Source organism: Lepus europaeus, chromosome 7 (genome assembly GCF_033115175.1).
Source record: "Lepus europaeus isolate LE1 chromosome 7, mLepTim1.pri, whole genome shotgun sequence".
NCBI lineage: Eukaryota > Metazoa > Chordata > Mammalia > Lagomorpha > Leporidae > Lepus > Lepus europaeus.
In genome coordinates, this window is record NC_084833.1 from 115,717,577 (window position 1) to 115,737,930 (window position 20,354).

At 51.2% G+C, this 20,354-nt stretch overlaps 1 protein-coding gene across 1 annotated transcript in view; it reads right to left on the bottom strand.

Annotated features, from left to right (window-relative positions):
- Positions 1-20,354, bottom strand: part of KIRREL3 (kirre like nephrin family adhesion molecule 3) — a 111,749-nt gene that overhangs the window by 60,106 nt on the left and 31,289 nt on the right. The window contains exon 3 of the mRNA XM_062198461.1: positions 19,411-19,560. Within this exon, the coding sequence (XP_062054445.1) occupies positions 19,411-19,560 (150 nt within the window). The remainder of the gene's footprint in view (positions 1-19,410; positions 19,561-20,354) is intronic.

The following is a 20,354-nucleotide window of genomic DNA, read 5'->3' on the forward strand; positions in this document are numbered from 1 at the left end:
TGAGCCGCTGTGTGCTGCAGATAATGGACCAGGCTGATTCCCCTTCGTTGGATGTCACGGGCGTAGAGACATGAGCGGAAAGCTTTGCAGCTCTTCAGTAATAATAATGTCAGCATCTCACCTGCCTCCCCCTTAATTATTTTTCTCTCACTCTTGCCACCTGAACCTGTTTAGATAAGATTGCCACACAGATAAAAACCAAGGGCTCTCATTCTCTTAGGCAGATAGGCTGCTGCTTTTTCGTGGGTTCGGTGTGAACAGGGAGCTGTGCTGACAGAAAAGCTTTCTCTTAGATCTTCCTGGGGAGGCTTCGAGCCTGTGGATCCTGGATAGACCAAAAGGCAATGGGAAAGGAGCCGTGTGGGCCGATGTGGGTGCTGAGATGGGCACCCTGGCCTGGGAGGGTGGGTGCTGGAAGCTGGATGTGGAGGAGAGGTCATCTCTGTGCACCTGCTGTCTTTCCTGGGGCAGGGGTGGGTAGTTTCATGGTGCCGGGCGAGGGGGTCTGGCTTTGCGGTGCACTAGGCAAACAGAGCACTTTGGTGGGCCTGGCCTTGTACTGCTCTATAGCTGGATGGCCATGGGGAAGCAGGCCAACTCTTCTGAGCCCTGGTTCCTGACAAATGAACAGGTCGGCTGCTCTGGACTGAATGTTTGTGCTCTTCCCCTCAACAGATATATGTGTTGAAATCCTAACCCTTTGGGAGGTGATCAGGATTAGCTTAGCTCACAAGGGTGGCAATGTCCTGATGGGATTAGTGCCCTTTCCAAAACAAGATGACACAGACCTCCCCTCCCCTCCCTTCTCCCCTTCCCTCCTCTCACTTCTCCTCTCCTCTCCTCTCCTCTCCTCTCCTCCTCTTCCCTCCCCTCCCCTCCCCTCCCCTCCTCTTCCCTCTTCTTCCCTCCCCTCTCCTGTCCTGTCCTATCCTCTCCTCTCCTCCCTCAGTGGGCACAAAGGCCAAGACAAGTGAGGACATCACCCAGAATCCCCTCCCCTCCCCTCCCCTCCCCTCTCCTGTCCTGTCCTATCCTCTCCTCTCCTCCCTCTGTGGGCACAAAGGCCAAGACAAGTGAGGACATCACCCAGAATCCCATCCCCTCCCCTCCCCTCCCCTCCCCTCCCCTCCCCTCCCCTCCCTCCTCTCCTCTCCTCTCCTCTCCTCTCCTCTCCTCTCCTCTCCTCTCCTCCCTCTGTGGGCACCAAGACCAGGACAAGTGAGGACATCACCCAGAAGCAAATGGGACCGGTGTCCTGCTCTCAGGCTTGGGGCCTCTAGAACCGTGAGAAGTGACTTTTGTGTGAGCTGCCTGCTCCGTGGCGTTTGTTACAGCTGCCCAAGCTGACTGAGCCATTGGGCTGAATTATAATTTTGGGAGTTTACTGACTCCCTTGAGATGCAAAACTTCCCAGAAATGCACACACACACATGTTCAGAATATTGAGCGCAAATATACAGGAACAAGAGGTCTCATGCCAAAACCCTCAGCATCATCCTTGATCCATCTCTCTTTGGCACTGGCTGTGCACCAGCTCCATCGCTGCTGTTCTGCTCTGAGTCCCTTCAGCCATCATCTGTGCTCCTGCAGCACCTCTTACAAGGCCCTCTTCCCTCTTCCTTTTGTAGTCTGCTCTCAACCCAGCAGCCAGGGAGATTGTTTTCAAAGGTAAGTCACACCCTCTCACTCCTCTGCTTACACCCTTTGACCGCACTGCTTTTTCATTGCGAGAAGGGATTTAGTGCCAACAACAATAGCTAACTCCTTTACACCTGCAAGGCTTTGTTCAAAGGCCATCTTCAGAGAAAGTATGAATTGGCCAATATCAAGTAAATAAACTGAATTAACAAGCAAACATCTTTCTGCAAAGAAATCACCAGGCCCAGATGGCTTCATTGGTGAATTCTATCAAACATCATCAATCCTTCAGAAAATCACCCAGAAAACAGAGGATGAAGGAGTACTTCCCAACTCATTCGACAAAACCATTATTCCCAGGAAGAATCACTATGTTCCTAAATTCCTATATATGAAATGGATGAAGTTTGTATTCCTTAAATAAAACTAAAAAAATCATTCTCTGGTACTAAAACAAAAGACACCTCAACAAAAGAACTAGAGAACATTACTCATCACGAGTATAGACGAAAACCTCCAAAATATTAGCAAATGAAACCCACCAACATAAAGATTATATCCTATGGCCAAAAATATTCTGTATTCCAGGAATTCAAGGTTGGTTTGATATTTGAAAACTGTTTAATGTAATATACTAAAGTAGCAGAATAAAGGGCAAAAACCACATGATCAACTAAAAAGATGTAGAAGAAGCATTTCATTAAACTCAACACCACACTTGGTAAACACTTGGAGCGAAGTAGGAACAGATGGAAATTTTTTCAACCTGATGTAGGGCACCTTTGAAAGCACACATTGTACTTTGTGTGAAAGATTGGATGCTGAGTCGGTGTTGTTGTGTAACAGATTAAGCTGCCTCCTGCGACCCCAGCATCCCATATGGACATTGGTTCAAGTCCTGGCTGCTTCTCTTCTGATCTACCTCCCTGCTAATGTGCCTGAGAAAGCAGCAAAGGATGGCTGGAGTCCTTGGGTCCCTGCTCCCATGTGGGAGACCAGAAGAAGCTCTGGGCTCCTGGCTTCAGCCTGGCCCAAGCCCTGGCTATTGTGGCCATTTAGGGAGTGAAACAGCTGATGGAACATATCTCTCTCTCTCTCTGTAACTCTGCCTTTCAAATAAATTAACCGCCCCCCCCCCAAAAAAAAAAAAAAAAAAAAGAGACACTGGATGCCCTGGCTGCTTTCATCACTCCTGTTCAGCATTGCACTAGAAGTTCCAGCCAGTCCAACAAGGGACAGAAAGCAACAAATCAGAAAAGAAGAAGAAAAACTATCTTTATTCATAGACAAAATGACCCCATATGTGGAAAACCTTAAGGAATTCTCAAAACAACACTTAGGTTACAGGATCCAGCACCATATACAAAAATCAATTGTATTTCTACATATTCGCAATGCAGAGTTTGAAAATAAAATTAAGACAATAATTCCATCTACAATAGCATCAAAAAGAACTTTAAAAAGCACAAGATGTGCACTGACAACTGTAAACACTGCTGGGGAAAATTAAAGCTGTAAATAAATGCAGAGATGTTCTATGTCCAGGGAGGGGAAGACTCACTATTGAGATGGAAGTTCTTCCCAAGTTGACTCCAACATTCTCACAATTCCTATCCAAATGCCAAAATTGATGAGCTTACACTAAAATATATATGGAAATACAAGGGACTTGAAATAACTGAAAGAATTTTGGAGAGGAAAAATGTTGATTTTAAAAGTTTCTATAAAGCTACAGTAATGAGGACAGTATGGTTCTGGTTTAAGAACAGACACACAGATAATTACATTAAAATTAAGAGTCCTTACATTTTTGACCAGTTCATTTCAGACAAAGATGCAAAGGCAATTCAGTAGGAGGGAAGAAACTCTTTTTGAACAAATGATATGACAGCTGGATATGCATATGCAAAAGTGATGAATTTAGGCTCTTATCTCACAAATTACACAGAAATTAACTTAAAACGAATTAGACTAACTTACTGTAAGAGCTAAAACTATAAAACCCCTAGAAGAAAATATAGGAGGAAATCTTTGTGGCCTTTGGTGTGGCAGAGTTCTCAGATACAATATCAAATGTCCAATCCATAAAAGAAAAAAAATAACAAATTGGACTTGATTAAAAGCTTTCTGTGATTTAAAAGACACCCTTGAGAAAAGGAAAAAGACAAGCCATAACCTGAACAAAAATATTTGCTAATCTTGTATCCGCCACAGGATTTGTATTCAGGGGATGACTCAATTTAAAAATGGGCAAAACAGGGGCTGGTACTGTGGTGCAGTGAGTTAAGTTGCCAGTGATGCCGGCGTTCCACCTGAGTGCTGGTTAGAGACCCAGGCACTGCACTTCTGATCCAGCTCCCTGCAAGTGCATCTAGGAAAGTAGCAGAAGACAGACCAAATAACTGAGCCCCTGCCACCCATATGGGAGACCTGGATGGAGATACAGGTTCCTGGCTTCAACCTGGCTCAACCATGGCCATTGTGGCCATTTGGGGAATGAGCTAGTAGATGGGAGATCTCTCTCTTTCTCTCTGCCTTTCAAATAAATAAATAAGTCTTTTTTTAAAAAAAGAATTAAGCATAAACTTTCCATATGACCTAACTTTTCTAACTCATAGTCAATGAAAGCAGATACCCACACATAGACTTGTCTGTGAATGTTAATAGCAACATCACTTGTAATCCCCAAACTGGAAATAATGCAAATGTTTATCAGCTGGTGAGTGGATAAACAGAATGTGGTGTATGCAAGCTATGGAATACTGTTCAGAAATAAAAATAGGTAAACTATTGATACATGCAACGAAGTAGAGGATTCTCAAAAGCATTATGCTAAGTGAAAGGAACTGGATGCAAAAGGCTGCATAGGTATGATTCTATTTGTAAGATGTGTCCCGGCCGGCGCCGTGGCTTAACAGGCTAATTCTCTGCCTTGCGGCGCCGGCACACTGGGTTCTAGAATCCGGTTGGGGCGCCGGATTCTATCCTGGTTGCCCCTCTTCCAGGCCAGCTCTTTGCTATGGCCCGGGAAGGCAGTGGAGGATGGCCCAAGTCCTTGGGCCCTGCATCTGCATTGGAGACCAGGAGAAGCACCTGGCTCCAGGCTTCGGATCAGCGCGATGCACCGGCCGCAGCGGCCATTGGAGGGTGAACCAACGGCAAAAAGGAAGACCTCTCTCTCTCACTATCCACTCTGCCTGTAAAAAAAAAAAAAAAAAAAAAAAAAAAAAAAAAAAAAAAAAAGATGTGTCCCAAAAGGCAAACCCATAGAGCTAGAACCAGATTGGTGCGGTGCTGCCTGAGACTGGGATGGGAGCAGAGGCTCACCAAGGATTGCTCCAGGGTTATGGAGAGGTTCTCATTCTGGACTGTGTTGGCGAATGCACAATTCTTAGATCTACTAAAAATCATTGAGTTGTACATTTCAAATGGGTGAATTTAGTAATGTGTATGTTTTACCTCAATAGAGCTGTTATTTAAAAACAGAAAGGAGAAAAGAGCCATCTTCTCCACGAAGCTTACACAGATCACTCAACTCTCCTCCCCTCTAGAACCCAATCCCACACCCTCTGCTTTAGTTTCTTGGATTGCATTTACTACCTCCTAATAAACTGTGGGATTTTCTTATCATGTTGATTGTTCATTGCTCAGCACCCTTGGCTAGAATACTGGCAGTCTTCAAAAAGTTCCTGGAAGATGTGCTTTATGAAAAAAACTGAACTGATTTCAAATTTTTTTGCACCCAAATAAGCTTAATTCTATTTTCCATGAGCTTTCTGAAGTATCCTCGTATAAGTTCCATGAAGGCAGGAGTTTTTAGTCTGTTCTGATTGCTGATGAATATTCCCAGTGCCTAGGACAGTGGAAGGTACCCAAATAAGAAGAGCCCTCGATTGGAGGACTTTTCCTCATTCTCTAATCAAAGGCCTCTGTGGTCTTTGGTAGAACTATTGTCCATGCCAAGTTGGTATTTGGGGCTGAGTGTGGAAGACAGATAGGAATTCCCTGGTGGCTTTCACCCAGGGCTCAGCTTTGCCCATTTAGAAGGCTCCAAGGACTTATTTTCACTGGCTGTGCACTGCCTCTAGGCATGACTGGTTCCAGAACCAACACCCCTTGCATCAGACACCACAAGTCCCTGATGCTCAAATCCTTTCAATAGAGTAGTGCAGAGTGGGGAATCTCACCTAGGTTCCACTTGGGATGTCCACCTGCTACATTAGGGTGCCTGGGTTCCAGTCCCAGCTACACTCTTAGCCCCAGCTTCCTGCTAATGCACACCCTGGGTGACAGCCGATGATGCTCAAGTGGTTGGGTCCCTGCTACCCACAAGGGAGACCCAGACTGAGTTCCTGGCTCTTGAATTCATCCTGGCTCAGCCTGGCCATGTGGGCATTTGGGCAGTGAATTAGTGGACAGGAGCTCCCTCTGTCTGTGTCTGTCTGTCTCTCATCTCTTAAACAAATGATATAGTATTTGCATATAGCCCATATACATCCTTCCATATACTTCAAACCATCTCTAGATTACTTACAATACCTCATGCAATGTGAATAGTTGTTATATTGTGTTGTTTAGGGAAAAATGGCAAGAAAAACATATGCACATACTCAGGACAGATCCATATCCCCCAGATGTTCCCATGGATGCAGAACTTGTGGATATGAGGGGCTGACTATTTTCTTTGTTGACCTCAGTTGATGCATCTGTAAAACAGGTTCTCTCCGGCATTCTAGTGACTGTGTGTGTGTGTGTCCATCTCCATGTGTAACAGGGGAAAGTGAACAGACGGTGGGGGGAGCCACATGTTTAGGGGTTGAGCAAGAGGATGGCTGTATGGCCACCACCTTCTCCTCCTTTCCTTGCTTCTATTACCAAAGCTACTAGGTGACTTCTCAGCTGTTCACACGGTTCCTGACATATTTACATATGGGAAGCTCTTTCTTTATATAAACATTTACAAACACCTTGATCGACTTGTGAAAATGTGACACTTTTTTGGAAGCCAGCCTGCTTGGGTTGTGGGGCTCAGCTATTTATTTTTGTGAGATGGAGGCAGCTGTGCAGGGTTCTGGGTGCTCATGAACTTTCCACTTAGAAAACCCCACCTCCTCATGGACAGAACAATGTAGAGGCCATGTGATGGTCAGGGGAAGAGTGGACAGGCCCGTGAGCAGGAGACTCACTGGGATGGAAAGTGGGCACTGCAGGTTTGGGGGCGTTGGCTCTCAAGGTGCACCAAGAAGAGTTTTCAGAAGCCTTTGGTTCACAGTCCAGGCCATCTCCCTGATGGTGAGCCCTGGGATGGTGAGAGGACTCGGGCAGCATTCCAGGGGTTCCCAGGGGCTGCAGGGAGACCTGTACCAGAGTCTGTGATCTTAGGGGATCTTAAGGGCAGCATAAATCTCAGTGGAGTTGGGAAAAGGGTTGGGGCATGACTTAGCAGGTCCTGGTGCTTGTGTGAACTTGGGCAAACTAATAAGTCTTTTTTGTGTCTGAACTTCCAATCCATAAAAGGGATCCTGGGCTTCTCGGTAGAGTGGGTAAGAGGGTAGAGGAAGCATGTGTGTGGACTCCCAGTGCAGTGCCCTGTACTGACAAGAGTGCAGGTTCACAGCCATAGCCATTCCCCATCTCCTTCTCTCCATGCAGCACTGAAAGATGTGTTGCCCTTCCTTTGGACAGGAAGTGTGCCTAGCTTTAGCTCTCTTCACCCCTGTCCAGCGGCACCCAGTCAGGGGACAGCCGTCTGGGACTTGGGATCATCTGGAGCCCCGGGGGAGGATGCGTCCCATCCTTGTTCTTATTAGCACCTTGTTCAACTGCTCAGAGCTTCCTGCGAGTGAAAGCCAGTATCCTATGCATGGCCATCCCAGCTCTGATGAAGTCCCTTGCCCTTGCTCTGGCATCTTGCAAACCCAGTTCCCACTAAACTGATTCTCACCTTGTCCTTGCACCTTGTATACCAGCAGGCTTGGAACACTCTCATCCCTTCTTCATACTACACATCTCTGCTGCCTCCAAGGGTGGCTTCAAGTGGAATTCTCCCAGTGCCTTTGGCCTTTCCACGCTCTCTCTGAACTCTGAGATGTTACTGTACTTGGTGTGCATGCCATGCACTTGCAGTTGGGACACACCAGACCTTCATCCCCATATCCCCAGCCATCACACTCATGCTCACATGTGCAGCACTTCCACGATGCAGCCGGGCTTTCCCAGGGTGTGTGCAGAACAACCAAACTTTGAATCATGTTCAACAACTTCTGATTATCAGTCACTCCTCTCTTTTGTGACAATTCCACGACAATGAAGTCACCATCACGTGTCTCAACTGAAAACTTTGGATATGGGCTAGGATTCTCCCTGGGGCTAGCTGGAGTTCTCATGACAGAGTCCATGATAGGCTGTTATGGGGGTGTCTACTGTGGAAAAGGAATGGGTTAAAATGTCCTGACTTGCTCCTCTCTGCATCTTCCCCTCTCTCAGGCCAGCCCATGTCAGAATTGGGATAGTTGCTGCCACCATCTCATTTCTGAGCAAAAATTGTTCTCCTCCCTTTAGAAATAGGCATGGGGAATAGGGCTAGTGCTGTGGCACAGTAGGTTAAAGCCCTGGCCTGAAGTGCCGGCATCCCATTTGGGCGCCAGTTCGAGACCCAGCAGCTCCACTTCCGATTCAGCTCTCTGCTATGGCCTGGGAAGGCAGTAGAGGATGGCCCAAGTGCTTGGGCCCCTGCACCTGCGTAGGAGACCTGGAAGAAGCTCCTGGCTCCAGGCTTTGGATCGGCATGGCTCTGGCCATTGCAGCCAATTGAGGAGTGAACCAGCAGATGGAAGACCTCTCTCTCTCTCTCTCTCTCTCTCTCTCTCTCTCTCTCTCTCTCTCCTTCTCTCTCTGTGTAACTCTGACTTTCAAACAAATAAATATTTAAAAAAAGAAATAGGCATGGGGGAAAACTCAGCCTGTGCTTGAATACTCTCAGAGACAGAGAACTCACTACTCGACCATGCTCTGTTAGTTTTTTTTTTTTTTTTTTAATGGTTGAGATGAAAACCTTCCTCGCTGTCCCTAGTTCTGTACTCTGGAGATCCACAGAACAAATCTATTTCCCTTCTTCAAATATTTGAGAGGGACCCAATTTCCTTAAGTCTTCCCTTTAGCAAGCAGAACCTGCCTTTTCTTTTAATTGTGTACACAATCTATCTTTAGGTTTTGCTCCAGAGGCTGTGTCCCCATGAGCCAGCAGGTGCATTGCTCTGTCCATGGTGCTGACAGAATGCAGCTGGCCTGGGCCAAGGAGTGGGTCTGGTGGTGGCAGAGGGTACTGGCTGCTTGATTTTCTCTGCTCATCATCTTCCCAGGCTGGAGTTAAATCGTGATGGTTGTCCTGACTCCTCTGGGACAGTACACTTAGGAAGAGAAAGTGGTAAATGGCTGAGATTGGACCCCCTTGAGATCTGCTGAGTTGGGTCTCCCCCTTCCCATCCTGCCCCACCGTGTGTGTGTGTGTGTGTGTGTGAGCTGTGTTGGAGCAGAACAGAGCTGGTGTTCTGTCTTCCATGCTTACAGCCTGCAGACATGTCTCCCTGGTGTGGGATGAGAAGGAGGGCTGTTGTGAGAGCTACATAGCGTGATTCCCAAGCCAATGAGAAGGGGTCTGCAAACAGCTCTGTGGCTGGACCCCTGACACAGGTCCCATCACAGCATCCAAACCACAAAGCTATGACGTTTCTGCTCTCAAGGGAGTAGCACCCAGCTGAAAGCTTGGTCCTGGCTCCCTGCCAGTGGTCCTCGTAGCATCTGCCTCTGTGATGTCCTGCCCTGGTCTGGAGCAGAGGGGTTCACTCCTTAGGCCCCTGCCCCTTTCCCTTCTCCCAGTGTTTCTCTCTCCCTCACTGCCTTGGGCCCTTGGGCTGTGGACTTTGTCTCTAAACTCTCTGCTAAAACTACAGCCCTCCCTGGCCAGTTGGCTGCAGGGGGAGGCTTCCATTTAGCGGCATTTTCCTTTCTCATTTCATGCTGTAATGGAGATTCATTGCCAGTTTTAAATCCGTAATTTGCCATGAAACCCTCGTCTCGGGCCCAGGCTGAGGTCAGTGCGGAAAAGGAGTGAGCTATTTTTAGCCCTGAGAGGGCTCCCTGTCCAGCTCCAGCCTCTCCAGGCTCACTCAAGCTGACTCTGGACTGAAACCCAGGGCTGAAACTCAGGAGACCTGGAAGCTAGAGTGGGGAAACTTGTGATTTGCACAGGGGCAGGGACTGGCCTGGACTCCCTCCGTGTGCCAGGACTCCGTTCCATCTTTCACCGGGGGATCCATTAGCGAGGAGAGCCTCATGCTGGTGACACCATGCTCCAACTTCTCGGCTCCTTTCTGGGGCTGACAAGGGTGGCACTCAATCCTGTGACCAAGTCACCAGGAATTTTTCTACTTCCCAACAGGGACCGAGTCTTGCATGTTGCCATCCTGAGGGTGTGGATAACTTGGCCTTACTCTGAACCATGTGGTGTGTGTGTGTGCACATGTAGGTGTGTGTGCACCAGTGCATTTGTCTTCAAAGCGAAGGTGTCTGTGTATGTGAGTGTGACTGATGCACACATAGAGAGCCTTGCAAACAGCCAGTGGCCAGCAGGGCTTCCTGACCAAGAACCCCAGGAGGGTACCAGGCAGAGGCTGGCTTTTGCCTGTGCATTTGGAGCCACACAGGGATGTAGCAGGTGCACCCAGACCAGAAGGGCCAGCTCTCTGAGGGGTGCAGGGGCTGAGGGCTTCCTTGGGGAGGTTGCCCTCTGAAGGCTGTTGGAAAGCGGCCTGGATTTCATGGGCAGCTCCAGAGCCCGTTCTGTGCCAAACGGCAGACGCCAGAGGATCAAGGTCCTGATTTTTGCAAATCTCCATGGTCAGAGCTCACGCTCCTCTTCACTGAGGAGTTGAGCCTGCTCAGCATCGCCCAGGGTCATGCTTGGTTAAAGCATCTGCAGGATGTATTATCCTTGCTTTCAGGAGCAGGGGAAGAGGGACTAGGGGAACAATGGCCCTCATGGCCGACCCCCAAACCATGAGCGAGTGAGGGAGAATCACAGCCAAACTGTGGAGTGGATTTCCACTTCATCTTTCCAGCTCCTGTGCTGCCAGGGAGAACGCACGGCCTGAGAAGTCACCCACCACAGCCCACATCTTGCTGCTGGAGCTGGCAGGACAAGGGTGAGAACATGGCTTCCCAGCTTCCTGGTGGGTCCCTTTGTCCTGCTTGGATCTGGGAACTTTGACACTGCCCGGGACTGCCCTGGAGAGCCTGAGTCAATTGGTGTTTAGGGTGGAGACACTCGGGGCTGGGCAGAATTAGGATCCTGGGGTCCGGGGAGCAGCAGGAGGCTGGACAGCTTATGTGGGCTCCTAAGACCCTGCCTTCCCTTGTTGAGTATTGAAAGCCAAAGACGCTTTGATGGAGGGGCTGGGCCTGGTGTGGTCACCCGGGTGCTGCCTCCAGCTTACTTGGACGGTGAGCACTTGGACAGCCAATGTTGGGCTTACAGGCCACTTGAGAAAAGCCACTTGGCTGGAGAGCTCATTGGGCCAGTCTCTCCCAGTCACCTTTGGTGATGCTGAGTGGAGTGGGGTGGGGGCATGCACCCCTTGCCTCAGGTCTCTTCCTCCTTGGCCAGGACCTAGACCACATCCAGGTAGGAGAGAGAAGGGAGGGGCTGAGTTTGCCTCCACCTCAGTGGGTCCCCACCCCTCTGGAGCCCTGGCAGTCCTTAAACACTTGTAAGTACCCTCTCCCCACCTCATTTTCTGCCATGGTGGATAGGCCGGGACTGGGGGGTACAAGTGGGGCTCCTGACATCCCAGGGAAGCTGAAATGCGGTGGGGAGAGAAAGGCAGGGTGGGGTTTCCTTTGGTGGCAACGTACAGATCAGCAGGATAGTGCAGAGATCAGCTCACCTTGACCCAAAGGCTGCAGGGACCACCATGGAGACCCCCTGATCTCCCCCAGTCCCGATCAACAAGTGCTGTGGGCTTCTTAGGAGGGCATAAGGCATGGAACTCACAGTATGGACCTCGGAAAGCAGGCTCCCCTCACCCCAGGAAGCTAGGCCATAACTGAGAAGAGAGAGGCAATTAACCAGCTCAGGGCAACTCAATGGGCCCCAGTCATGGTCACCTTATCACCTGCCTTGCAGGAAAGCACAGAGCTACACTGGGAGGGCAGGCTGTGCACAGTGGCTAAAGGGGGTGGGGAGAAGGGGATGCTGGGAGTGGACTGGGCCACCAGGCAGAGCAGCAGGAGGGAGTGGGAAGGAGAAGTTGGCAGGGTGGGGTGTGGGGAGCTCAGAGGAGGCTTAAGGGCTTCAGGAGATAAGGATGTTTGTTTGCTCCTCTCTCCCATCTCTGGCTGGTTTGCTGCCCCTATTTGGGGGCGATTGCAGGGTAATGAATGTGGCAGGAAACAGGCACACAGCGCAAATGAGATACGGCACCTAAGACCAGGCCGGACCCAGGCAAAGCACGCTTCACACGGAGATAAGGAAATCAATTCTGCTTGTCTTCCTGGGCATACGGCTGGGAGGGGTCTGCAGGAATCCTGGCTTTCGGCCTCACTCGCTGCATGGAAAAGCTTCTCCAGGACCCAGGCTGAACCCCTGAGAAGGGGGGGAGCTGCTTGCTGGTGACTCTTAACATCGCTCCGTAATAGCAGGAATAATGACAGCCACTGCTCACGTGCCTGGCTGCATAGCAGGCACCGTTTTGTACGTGCTTACCTACAAGGGACTCTAAAGTTCATAGAAAAGGGACATTTATTTTGGTGCAATTAATTTCAAAATCCATGCATAACTTTTTCATAATATACATTTTTTTTTGTGAACTTTTTGACGGCATCAGTGGGCAAAGATTTAAAAATGTTTTTGCACCGAAATAAATCTATCTTAAAACATTTTTAGTTTTCATTTATTTATTTATTTGAAAGTCAGAGTGACGAAGAGAGGGGGAGAGACTGTCAAAGACACACACACACACACACACATACCGAGGGACCTTCCACCCCTGGTTTATTCACCAAATGTCTGTAACAGCCATGGCTGGGTCAGACTGAAAGCTAGGAGCCAGGAACTCCATCTGGATCTCTCCCATCGGGGGCAGGGACCCAAGTACTGTGTCATCATCTGCTGCTTCCTAGGTGCATTAACAGGAAGATGAATTGAAAGTGGAGGCACCTGCAGATATCTGATACAAACATCCCAAGTGGTGGCTACATCTGTGCCACAGTGCTTGCCCCTCAAAAAGATTTTTAGTTGAAAGGCAGGGTGAGAGAAAGAAAGAGAGGCAGAGAGAGAGAGAGAGAGAGAGAGAGAGAGAGAGAGAAAGACACAGAGAGAGAGACAGAGAGACAGAGATAGAGAGAGATATCCACTTGCTGGTTCATTCCTCAAATGCCCATAACTGGTCCAGGCCCAGACTAAAGCCAGGAGCTGGAAACTCAATCCAGATCTCTCATGTTGGTGGCAGAGCCTGAAGCACTTGAGCCATCAGTGCTGCTGCCCAGGGTGTGCCTTGGCAGGGAGCTGGAACCGAGAGTAGAGCCAGGGTTTAGACCCAAGAGCTGCATTGTGGGCTGCAGGTGTCCCGACTGGTGTTTTAACCACCGTGCCTGCCTGCTTACCTTTTAAATAATTTTTTTGTGAACCTTTGGAAGCACACTCATGTGTTATTTCATTACGTCCTTTCTATAGCCCTGTGAAGGCAGAGAGGATTATTTTCTTCTTCTTCTTTTTTTTGACAGGCAGAGTGGACAGTGAGAGAGAGAGAGAGACAAAGGTCTTCGTTTTCTGTTGGTTCACCCCCCAATGGCCACTGCAGCCGGCGTGCTGCGGCCGGCACACCGTGCTGATCCGAAGCCAGGAGCCAGGTGCTTCTCCTGGTCTCCTGTGGGGTGCAGGGCCCAAGCACTTGGGCCATCCTCCACTGCCCTCCCGGGCCATAGCAGAGAGCTGGCCTGGAAGAGGGGCAACCGGGACAGAATCTGGCGCCCTGACTGGGACTAGAACCCGGGGTGCTGGTGCCGCAGGTGGAGGATTAGCCTATTGAGCCACGGCACCTGCCTATTGCCTTTGTTTTACACATGGAAGTAGGCGCGAAGTGGTTACAAAACTTGCCCAAGGTCACACCAGTGTGACACTTCATAGCCAGGTTTCAAGTGCAAGATTCAGGCAGTCTGGTTTCCAGAGTCTGAAGTCACATTGTCTCTCTAAACCCAACCCAGCCCAATGCAACACAACCCTCACAGGTGTTTGGGGCTTACATCTGCCAGTGGAAACTCTCCCTAATTTTCTCCCAAGCCTTGTTGCTTTGGTTACCACGATGGACATTTTCTAAGCACCTGCTATGTGCTCCTAGACTGTACAAAACATGCAAGATGCCCCAGAGAGACCTGAAAACAGGTCTGCTCCACAATGTGCTGAGATCAAGGTGTTCACCGAAAACAAAAGGAGCCAGGGATGGGGGATCCACCAGGCCATGTGGACTTCAGGGAAGGCTTCCTGGAGGAGGAGCTGTCTAAGGAAACCTGGATGGGCAAGCTCACATGAGCCAAGGGAAGAAAGCAGGGTAGGACATTCCAGACAGGAACACAGGGTGAAGGAGGCTCAGCTACAAGCTGGTTGCTATCTCTGGAGCAGGTGGGTGGTGGGGCTGGGGATGGAGGGGGCTGACGGTGGGCCCGGGAAGGCCTGGTGTGCCAGGGAGGAGCTTGCGCTCTGCTCACACTAGGCCCGGCATACCTGCCTTTGGTTGTCAGGGTGACCATGAGTGACCTCCCCACAACCAGATTTTGCATAAACAGCTTAGAAGTTGGCACCCTGGGGCTCTTTTTCATCTCTGCCTTCGCTTGCTGTGAGACCCTGAGTTCCTCACTGCTCGCCTCCAGGCCCCTCTACCCAGAAGGCTGGAGTACTAGGGACTGGGGGCTGCCAGCAATGCCATGGACATCAGAAACCCCACAGCTCTCCCAGGAGGGAGGCGGCCATGGGAGCTCGTGTTTTTTGAGAAGCGAGCACATTAAGGTAGCATGCCAGATTGGACCCTATCTGTTGACCCTGCTCAGGATCAGGGCCTTGACAGCCCTGTCTTTATTTGAATTGACTTAGTTTCCATCTAAAATAATTCATGCTGATTTAGGAAATTTTATTTCTAATAGTAGCCACAAGGCAGCACAGTTAATATTAGAATGGGCCAGGAGGAAGGGAATGGGGAGATAGATTGGGAAAAATGCCCCTTTTCATCCTTCATATGACAATTGGTCCCTCTTCCCCCACTGCCAGCCCGCCCCCATGCTGCTTTGCCATAGCTTGTATTACTACGTAAGGACGCACTCTACCTGTCGATGGCTTATCGAGCGTCTCACTCCCTGCTAGAACGCAAGTTCCTCCAGGACAGGGCTGGCTTTCTCTGTTGTTCGTTGATGAACTCCCAGGGCTTAGATCAGTACATTAATAAGGGGGCTCCTACGCAGTTCTCTATCCAACCCTTGGGTTACCCGTTTTCTTGCCTGCCCAAGCCCTTCAGGCAGCTGGACAGAGCGAGTGCAGAGCCACCCTTAGAGTTCTGGCTCTGGAACAGCTGAGATGTTGGCTTTCTGACACTTTGATAAGGAGACTGCAGAGCTAAAGCCAGCCCCCTGGGGTTTCTGTAGGTGGGAACAGGAGCAGTGTGCGTGCGTGTGTGATGTTCACAGTTCTACAAGATCATTATTTTTATAGTCACCATTTATACTTGAGGAACCAGAAAGTCCATTTAGTCATTCAATTAAAAAACTTCAAACATCATTGCATATTGTATGTGCCCTGTACTAAGTACTGGTTACACAGTTGAACTAGAGACCCAGTTCCAGCCCTAAGATCCTTGCCCAAGTTCACACAGTGGGTCAGCCACAAGAGGGCGCTCTGCTCCCTAGCCCAGAGCTCTGCCTAGGACACCTCCACCCTGTGCCGAGGAGGCCGAACGCAGAGGAAGCACCTGGGGAGGACCCTGAGGTTGAGGTATCCAGTTTAGTGCAGAACCCAAGGGCTGGGCAGGACTCTGAGTAGTCCCATCTCCAAGCCTCAAAGTGGGATGCCATCTAAACTTCCCTAAACCATTACCCTCTACGCCTTGGTCACCACACGAGTCCAGGTTCCAGCGGGAGTGGCCCATTTTCCTAAAATACTTGGTGCAGCACTTTGCCCTCCTTCCTGTGGAAGTGACTCCTGGGAGTCGGACAGTTCTGAGAGATCATCTTCTCCTTTATCACCTCTCGTTCTCCCGGGAAGCTCACTGAGGACCAGAGAGGTTGAGTATCAGCGCCCAAGATCACGCAGCTCCTTGGGGGTGGGACCAAGACTATTTAAACGTGCAGCTTCTCTCTGCAACACCATGATTCCTGAGCTGTTCTGTGGTGGACAGAGATGCCCGTTGCCACCTGGCCCTTATCAGCTGGCTCAGTCCCCCAGGGAACACGGCTGATCGTGACCCTGGACTGGGGGCTCCCAGGCTGGCCTCTTTTGGCTTTGCCAGCTCCACCCCTTCCCCATCCTCCCCTCCTCACTGGCTGGCTCCCTCCCTTCTGCCTCCCAGGGTAGTCCATGCTCAGCTCCAGGTTGCTCCTTGTCTGATTACATCTGAGAGCTGGAAACGCAATGCTAATTAATGTGTCTGTGACTGTAGGCCTGGCTGCCGGGCGGGTCCCCACGCCCTCCCAGGAGGCTCTGTGAGCCGGCCCTCTGGCTTCTCTGAGCATGCTGTCGCTGTAGGCAGATGCATATTTTAACAACGCACATCTGCTGGCTATATAATCTCTAGTATTTGCCCTCCTCACTTGGTGCTTTGATGGGAGACCCCCACGGGCCTCCCTCTGTTCTAGTCAAAGTGTTTGCTCTGCGGTTCTGCCCGAATACCATCTGATTCTGCTCTCCGTCTTCCGCAGGTTCTAATCAGGCTCTTACTTTATTTAATTAAAAATCTATCTCAGGCAAATACAGACTAAATTAGGAAGCTCTCTCGTTCCTGGGACATGGGCAAGGCAGCTCCCTTGGGGGATCTGGCTGGAACATTTTCCTGGGCTGCGATGGATGTCACGGTAAAGCAGATGGGGTCTTGGTTGAGAAGGAAGCGCCGGGGCTGGGGTGGAGAATTGCCTCCCTCCCCTCGGCCTGCACAGCTCTCTGTTCATCCACTGCCCACAGAGTGGCACTCTGCACCCAGCCAGCTCAGCCAGCCAGGGTGGGGTGCCAGGGCCCCCCAAGGAGCCAGGGAGAACCAGAGGCAGAGCCTGGGGCAGCTCTTCCCTCCTGAGGCTGGGCTTGCTTGGGAGTCTGCATGGAATGCTGATGGACAAGATGCTGTCTGGAATTCCAGAGGACACACTGGGGGGAACCCCTGGAGGCTCTGCCTCGCCTCCTTCAGCTGCTCTCCAGACCTGAATAAACATCTCCCTCCCCAACACCCGGCTCTGTGCCCAGAGGGCAGTGCCAGGCCAGGCCACAGGACAGCCAATGCCTCTTAGATTCAGCGACCGAAGACAACGTCAGGTCCGTTCCGATTGGATCCCGAGGCCCTGCTCTGAGAAGCCTGGCCCCTCAGCATCCAGACGGATACGATGCTGCTGGCCCTGGGGACCGGGACGCTGGGCAAAGAGCATGGGTTTTGTTGGCAAATCTGGACTTGATGTTGAATGCTAACGAAGTTGTGTGGCCTCCTGGGAATGTCTTTGTCTCTCTGAGTCTGGATTTCCTGACCTGCACGACACATAGGCGAATTTGGACATCCCAAACCCCGGACTGTGCTGTCTATCAGAGTAGCAGAGGGGAAGGAGGGGAACGTGGCCGGGTGTGGCTGGTGGGTGGGATGAGAGGGTATGAGTCTGTCTCCAAGGGGCCTTCAAAGACATTGGTGGAAAATGGAATTAAAAGGGAAATCTATTTTGGTGCTAAAAAGCTTTAATATTGTGTATAGGTGGGTATCTTCAATAAAGTTTATGGAAATGCATCTTGTAAGAAAATGGTGCGTGGATCAACATTTTTTTTTTTTTTGCACCAGAATTCACTTCTCTGTCAACTGCGTTTTTTCAGGAACTATGGGGGACACCCTCACACTTCAGGTGTCGTGTGAAGTTGAGGCTGTGGATGGTGTTCGGGTTCTGGCCCCAGAGCAGGATCAGAAGCAGCGGGTGCAGTTTCCTGAGGCTGGTGGCCTGAGCCGTCTCAGGGGACAGGGATCCCATGACCTCCCTTAGCAGATCTGACCTGGCATTTTGCAGTCCTCAAAATCAGAAACAGTATCAGGCCCTCAGAGCTCCCCCCACCCCACCGCCTCCCTAGAGCCCCACACTAAATTGAAGACTAGTTTCCATTTCAGTCCTGTCTCAGGGGAGGCTGGAGGGCTGCTGCCCCCTGGAATGTTCCTGCTGACTCCATGGGAAGGCCTGGGCATTCCAGCTTATTTATCTTGCTTCCCTGGCTGAATGCTGCAAGCTGGAGGGGATGCACGGTTGGGGGTGCATCTGGTCTCAAGAAACTGGGCTCTGAGCTTGCTAAGTGGTCCTCCGGGGCCCCATAGCTACAGTGCTTGCCTTCCCCTTGCCCTGGTATCTTTGGCCGTGTAGATCTGAAGATAACCTGACACCTTCTTAAATATTTCATCTCTGAGCAGCACGCGCCGGATCCACCAGGCACGAGGCCTGGGCCAGCTGCCGACCTGTTGCGCAAGCTTCCTCGCATCTGCCTGGGTCTTCCCTCTCTGGCTGCCCCTGCACGATCCCCAAAGCATGCCTGGGAGAGACTCCAGCAGACGGAGACGGTGAGGTGGTGCGAGGAGCCCTTTGCTTCTCAGAGCCCCCATTTATGGTCTGGGGAGCCCTCCCCAGCCCACACAGGAGCGCCAGGAACAGCCGAGGCCATGCGCGCGGGAAGGCACTCTGAGAGCGGCTGGCAGCTGCTTTGCAAATGGGAGCTATGATCACTGATGGGCAAGCCTGGTTCCCAGGGCCCTGCTGCTCAGTAACGTCTGGCTAGGGGAGGTAGATGGGCAGGACTGGACTCTAAATCACAACCAGGCAGTTAGGAGGGCGCTGAGTGAGCCCAGTCCCTAACACCAGGCACGTCTGCCTCAGTGGAGGAGCGGGGACCTCAGCAGGGGATGGCGGACACTGGCCTCCTGCAGGGCCAAGGTGCAGAAAGGGCTGATCTGCAAGAAGGGCCTAAAGTGAATTTTCCCAGGGTTCCTGGGGAGCTGGGGAGGGTGGGGGAAGGAGCAGGGGTCACAGGTGTTCCTGCAAGTCACTAGCGGAAGCAGGCTTGTGGCTCATTCTGCATGGGAGGTGGACAGAGAGGGCTTTGTTGGCACCTGGGGGGATCAGTTCAGAAACAAGACTCGGGGACCCTGCCCTATCCTTCCTTGTCCCCCTCCATCAGGGTCTGGCATGGGCCCTGCCTCCAACTCGGGCACAGAGCACGCTGTCAATGCAGTAAGCACGCTCCTAGGAGTCCTCATTCTCTCCCCAAGGTGCAGTCACACAGCAGGGGTTGGACGGAGTTGTAGGTCACGTGGCATTGGCCTTCCCACTTCCAAGGGCAGGAGCCATCCCTTTGGGTGGGAAGAGGGACGCGTGCACCATGGAGGCCAGGGGAAGAGCGTGTCTGGAGCCCCAGGGGACGCTGCCCCTTTGTGCTCCCTCTAGCCTGGCAGGGAGGCCCTTCCGGGGGCTGAGCCTGGATGCCCACCACGTGCGGGTGGCTCTTACCTAGCACGGTGAGACGTGCGGGGCGCGACCGGATGGCAGCCTGGATGGCCTGGCACTCGTACACGGCATCGTCCTGCAGCTCCGCCCGCAGGATCTTCAGGTGGTGCTCCCCCGACAGGTGGTTCCCCACCACCAGGTACTGCGGGTAACCTGGGGAGAGAGCAGGCAGAGAGGGAGATGGAAGCACAGTTGCAAAGACACTGGCCTAGTCTACGTCCACTCGGGGTGCTGCGCAGAGACGAACCACCCGGGAGAACTGTCCTTTTACAAAGAGACATCTGCATCCAGCAAACAGGGGATGCAGGCGGGGGCCTTCCTATCTACCTCCTCGTCCCGGGCCTAGGGAAGATCTTGAAACCTGGTCCCGCAGAGGTGACCAAGGGGGCCCTTGATGGCCGTAACCCAAGACACTTGATGTGCATAGTAAGATGACTTTGCTTCCGTTTGTCGCTGGGAACTTGTGTCCCCACCTCCCGCCCCCGCAGCAGCCCGATGCCCCCATTTCTTCCTGGGGATCGAATGCTATCGACGCTTCACCTCTCTGGCCCTTTCTTTGCGTCTCATATTTAGTGGGTGGCTCCCGCGCTACTGTGTGTTAATTTCGATGCTCTTTTACCTTTGAAATGGTCTATTGCTAGCTTACTTTGTAGACGCCAGTAGTCCCCTGTGTAAGGAAAAGGAAAAACTTGAAAACTTCTCTACATCGATCAGGGGAGCTGGACCAGGTGGGGAGCAGAGGTGGCTGACAAACAGGCCCAGCACAGGAGACCTGAGCAGGGGCCAGCCTCTGAGGCTGGCCAGGCAGGTGATTACTCGGGGCCCTAATGGCTTAGTAACCTGCACAGAAGTAAGAGTTTTCCCAGGGTGCTGGGCGGCATGTTGTGTGTGCACATGCGTGCTTCTTCCCTAAAATTTTTACTTTTTTTGTTTATTTAAAATATATT